Here is a 5,301-nt window from a genome sequence, read left to right as displayed (position 1 = left end):
CACTCAACAAAGATTTACGGCCGGCCCGGTGGCGCACTGCGCTAGTGTGCCGCTTGGGAAGCGCAGAGGCGCTCCCGCCGAGGGTTCGGATCCCACATACAGACCGGTTCCCGCTCACTGGCTGAGCGAGGCACGGGGGCAGCGCCGAGGGTTGCGATCCCTCTTTCGTTAGAGTCAAATTAGAGGTACAATAATACCTCTAATTAATATTGCTTTAAAAACTTAAACATGATAGTATTATTTTCCTTAAGGTTAACTTGAGTGGTTTTCCAAAAAAAAAAAAAAAAAAAAAAAAAAAAAAAAAAAAACAAAGATTTACTCAGTGCCAGGCACTGTTCTAGTTACTATGGATATAGCGATTAATATTCCCTGACCTCAGGGAGCTTACATTACAGTGGTAAAAACAGACAATAAGAATAGAAACAAATATTCTAATATCTAGATAGGTTTCTTGTTTTTATTTTGTTTTTTGTTTGTTTTGTTTTTAAAGAGACTTTTAAAAAGGGAAGAGAGTAAAATGTGATGAAGGGAAGGAGGCCATTGTAGATAGGGGGCAAGGAAAATGGTCCTAGGCGAAGGTAGCAAGCAAGTCACTCTAGTATTGGGCGAGGGAAGGAACATTCTAAGAGGGAAGAGCAAGTGCACAGGCACTGAGGCAAGGGCCATTTCACAGGTGTATCCCAGAAGAGCAAAGCTGAAAGGTTTTAAGCAGGGATGTGGCAAAAGCTGGCACATGACTTAAAGGGATTGCTATGGATGCTACATGGAGCATAGAGTATGGGGGCAAGAGTAACAGCAGGGAGACCAGTTGGGAAGATATTGCTTTAGTGCAATAAAAGGTGTGGTAGCTTGGACTAGGGTGATAGCAGCAGGGTAGGCGCAGAAAAGTCTTTCTGTTTGGTATAGACGAGGGTACTTTAAACAATTAGTGGAAACTGGAATTAAAAGATAATATGAATCTTTCCACGAACTTTTTGAAAATCCCTTCTATTTTGAAGATAGAGCTGACAGGAGCAGTTTGGGGCAGAGACAATCAATATTTTGTTTGAAATACCTGTCAGACACTCTGGTACAGATGTCTACATTCAAACAGTTGGATACACGGATCTGGACTTCAAGCAGGACTGGGGCTGGAGTTATAAATCTGGGAGGCTATTTAAAGCATAAGACTAGAAGAAATCACTTAGGGAGTGAGTATAAGCTGAAGATAACAAGAGACCTCCAGCCTGGTGTGCAATACTTAGATGATGAGAAGAAGGGGAGTCAAGGAGGAGCCGCAGGGGGTTGGGGGGGGAAGACAGGAGTGTGTAGTGGTTTCAGTGGCCACAGCTTGGACCCCATTACTTTGTTGGCCTTTTCTCCATAGGTCCTTATGTTACCCGGAGGCATATCCAGGTTTTTGATCCATGAAAGAAGAATCTTTCATGAACCAGCAAAAGGAAAGGAATAGAGAGACAGAGAAATGGAACATGATAGGGCTTTATTACCCAGTGATGGTATGCGCCAAAGTGCACAGGCATCACCACTAGAGAGACCCAACCTTCTCCATCCTCTCCATCCCACGTACAAACTCCTAATGGCTGACCTGTGTCCCTGCCCCCTGCTCCCGCTGTCCTGCCTGGTGCGCAAGCCCTGGCCAATCCAGTCTGAATATTTACGAGCTGCCCTGGGGCTTGTCTCTGCTCTCTCCTGCTTCACTACACATGTCCATATTCTTCTCGTTCTTCAGTGTTCAATGCCCTGAATCGTCTCTTGCGCAGAAGCTCCAACCCAGACCACTGTCCTTTCTCTGAGAAGGGGTTCTGTGGAGCATCACTCGTCTGATCTTTTTGTACTTCATACTTGTGTTCTTGTTTTTCCAAGCAGATCTTTAGCTTCTGAGAACATGGAGTAGCCTTACAGTATTTTGCATCTTTCCTGTCACTCTGGTATATAGTTAAGGTACAAAAATTGTAAGTATATGTCAATCAAATAGTTAAAAAAAAAGAGAGAGAGATGGAAAAACTGCAGAATTAAACCCAACTATGAATTATCACTTTAAAGAAGAAAAAAAAAATCTACACTGCTCTTGAACCAGAAGGTCTCTTTAGCTCTATGTATTAAATAATAATAGTAGAAACAGAAGACATAGCACTGCAAATCATCAAAATTTAAACTTTATTCTTGCGTTAAATTATGGAATTGTGAAATTGAGGCAAAACATTTTATGTCAAGTATTATAAATCTTTATTTTATTCATTTATTTAAAAACTCTTTATGGAGCATCTTTTATGTGCATATTATTTCAGTATTGGGAATACAGCAACAGAAAAAATGGATCAAGTCTGTGCTCTGGTGGAACTCACATTTTATGAGGGAGGGAGACCGGTAGATGCCAGGTAGTGATAAGCACCCGAAGACAAACAATGCAGGGAAAGGTAATAGCAAGTGAAGGAAGAAAGGTATATTTAAGATGGGAAGATCAGACATTTTCAAAGACTCACCTTGTCAAAGTAGTTATATCATGCATGTAAAGGAATCCTTGGCATATCCTCAATTTTGTCAATTTTTCAACCTTTACAGTTGGAGTTCAGTTTTAGTCATAGTCTGAAGTCTTTAGAAGCCAGTTTTATTGAATGAGGTATAGATGATCAAATCATTTAATTCTGGTTGGAGTAAAAAAAAAAAAAAGTATGACTATAAAGTAATAAGTTTCCTGCATAGCTCATTAATTGTTTTTGGAAGAAATATGTAAATGGAATTTCAAAAATCCTTCAAGTGTCTGGTATTGAATAAGTTTTTACTATGTGTTCCAATAAATAAATAATCTGAACATCACTAGCTACAGTCTCCCAAAATGACAGCTTTGAAGTCAACAATATTAATTTGAATTCTGCTGTTTTTAAAAAATAGTCACAGCAGCTTGTAATCACATCTCATAAAGCTCTATTTAAAAGCTATATCAAATTATAGCTTAAATGCTTTTCATCAAAGTCTGTTGCAAAAATTCCAGAATGAAGATAAAATGCAATGTGGTCTTCAAAATGAGTTAAAAAGTTTAAAGCAGAATTTGTTATGAATATAAGAGGTAACATTCCAAAGTTTTAAATGTTATTTTTATTTAAAAGTTAAGTATGGAAAATAAAAGCATGTGGTCCTTTTACAAATAATTTGTGATGGTGGATTTTGGCAGGAGCCTTGTTATTAACTATTGGAAAATTCAGAGTCTGTACATAAGTGTTAGTAATTAACTGCATCAAAGACAAGAGAAATAGCTTAGATTGAAAAACACACTCCACATATTTGGAGATTCCATTCATTCACTGGATGAGATTTGTTTTGCCTATGAGGAGGCAGCACAAAATTTTCAGCCAAACGATCTTCGGTTAGAATCCCTGGTTCACTGTTCACTAGTTGTGTGATTTGGCAGGATGTCGACCTCCCTGAACCTCAGTTTCAGGTGATGGCTATTTTTTAATATAGAAAATAGGACTAATTTTTTTCTAAAGATGATTTTATTCTAGTGCTTCATGGTTCAAATAACAGAACATTTTACATTTAACTTCTGCAAACCATGGGGAATTTGTCAGCTCACATAACTAAAATGTCCTGAAGGAGGGAAAGCTTCCTGGTTGATTCACTCCAGAAATTCTCAATCTTTTATTTATTTATTTTTTATCATGGTAATATATGTAATATAAAATTTACCATTTTAACTATTTTCGAGTGTACAGTTCAGGGACATTAATTACTTTTGCATTGTTGTACAACCATCACCACTGTCCATCTCCAGAACTTTTTCATCATCCCAAACTGAAACTATGTACCTAGTAAACAATAACTCTCTGTCCTCCGCTTTCCTTAGGCCCCAGTAACCACTATTCTACTCTCTGTCTCTTTGAATTTGACTGTGAATGGTTATTTTTAATGGATGCAATGTGACTACCGCAATGCTAAAGGTGGGGGAAATGATACCCACACATGAGCAGTTGTAAATTCAGACTTCCAGCGTAAGGCAAAGGGCTATCAAAACAATGCAGGAAGAAACACAAGATCAGACAGAGATGCTAAACACCAAGCACAAGGAAAATGATTAAAAAATAGGAGATTCACCTACTAAGTATTGCCATGCCAATTTGTCATGAAATCAGAAGCCAGAGCACTGTATACACTTTGTGTCTCCTGTTGGCTCTCACCTCTGCCTGTGGTCGCAGTAGCCTTCCAGTTGGTCTCTAGCCACCAGACTCATCCTCTCCAATCCATCCTCCAAATGGCATGATCATATTTTTCCTAAAACATCAGTGTTTCATTCCTGCTGCAAATTCCTCAACAGTTTCCTCATTGCCCTCAAGTTAAACTTCAGCCTCTTAATGAGACTCATGAGGCCTTCCATGGTTCTGCTCTCCATGTACCGCTGCATGCCTACTCTGCCCATGAGATCTCTCACCATTCCTAGGACACCTTTTCCTCTCTCATGCCTTGCTGGGAAGTCCCTCTCCCCTCCCCTGCGTCTGCCTGACTAATTCTTACTCACCTTTCAAGATTCTACTTAAATGTCATATCATAACACTTGGAAGAATTTTCCGGCCCCTCCCCAACCAGACTGAAGTTGGTGCTCCTCTCTGCACTTCTATAAAAACCTGTGGGTTCCACTTTTTAATATGCACCATTTCCAGTCTGTTCCCCTACAATAAATACTAAGCAATTTGAAGGCCAGGACTGTGTCCTCAGGATCTAGCCCATGGTTAGCAGATGGTAAACTTTCAATTATGTTTTGTTGAGTGAATGAATGAATAAATGATATAACAAATGCATGCAAACCCACAAGCTTTTTATTCAAAGTAGCATCTCAGAATGATCAGAGAATTGTTTTCTACTTTAGTCAGAAAAGAAAGATCAGTGATTAAGCAATCATTGGTAACTTAAGTATAAATGTGAAAATCTCTGATTATACGTAGTTATTTGTATTTCTTTAAACTTACCCAAAGTTTACCATGATTTAAATATATTTATACCTATATGTATCTACACACACGAGAGTATATATGTAGTAGTTCCCCCTTACCTGCAGTATAATTTTCTGCAGTTTCAGTTGCCTGTGTTCAACCATGAACTGAAAATATTAAGTTGAAAATTCTAGAAATAAGCAATTCATATGTTTTAAATTGCACATTGTTCTATGGAGCATGATGAAATCTCATGTCATCCTGCTCCATGCAGCCTGGGACATGAATCATCCCTCCATCCAGTGTATCCACACTGCAGATGCTGCCCACCCTTAGTCCCATAGTAGCCATCTCAGTTATGGGACAGACTGTTTCA

The 5,301-nt window shown here is 38.9% G+C and overlaps 1 protein-coding gene across 1 annotated transcript in view; it reads right to left on the bottom strand.

Annotated features, from left to right (window-relative positions):
* LOC103588704 (coiled-coil domain-containing protein 80-like) overlaps nt 1-5,301 on the bottom strand; it is a 61,364-nt gene that overhangs the window by 38,030 nt on the left and 18,033 nt on the right. Inside the window, exon 2 of the mRNA XM_008570480.1 lies at nt 1,702-1,925. Coding sequence (XP_008568702.1) covers nt 1,702-1,925 — 224 coding nt within the window. The remainder of the gene's footprint in view (nt 1-1,701; nt 1,926-5,301) is intronic.

This window comes from Galeopterus variegatus, unplaced genomic scaffold, assembly GCF_000696425.1.
Source record: "Galeopterus variegatus unplaced genomic scaffold, G_variegatus-3.0.2 Scaffold606, whole genome shotgun sequence".
Classification (NCBI taxonomy): domain Eukaryota; kingdom Metazoa; phylum Chordata; class Mammalia; order Dermoptera; family Cynocephalidae; genus Galeopterus; species Galeopterus variegatus.
The sequence above is the reverse complement of the archived record's forward strand: the minus strand, read 5'-3'. Positions and strand labels throughout refer to the sequence as shown.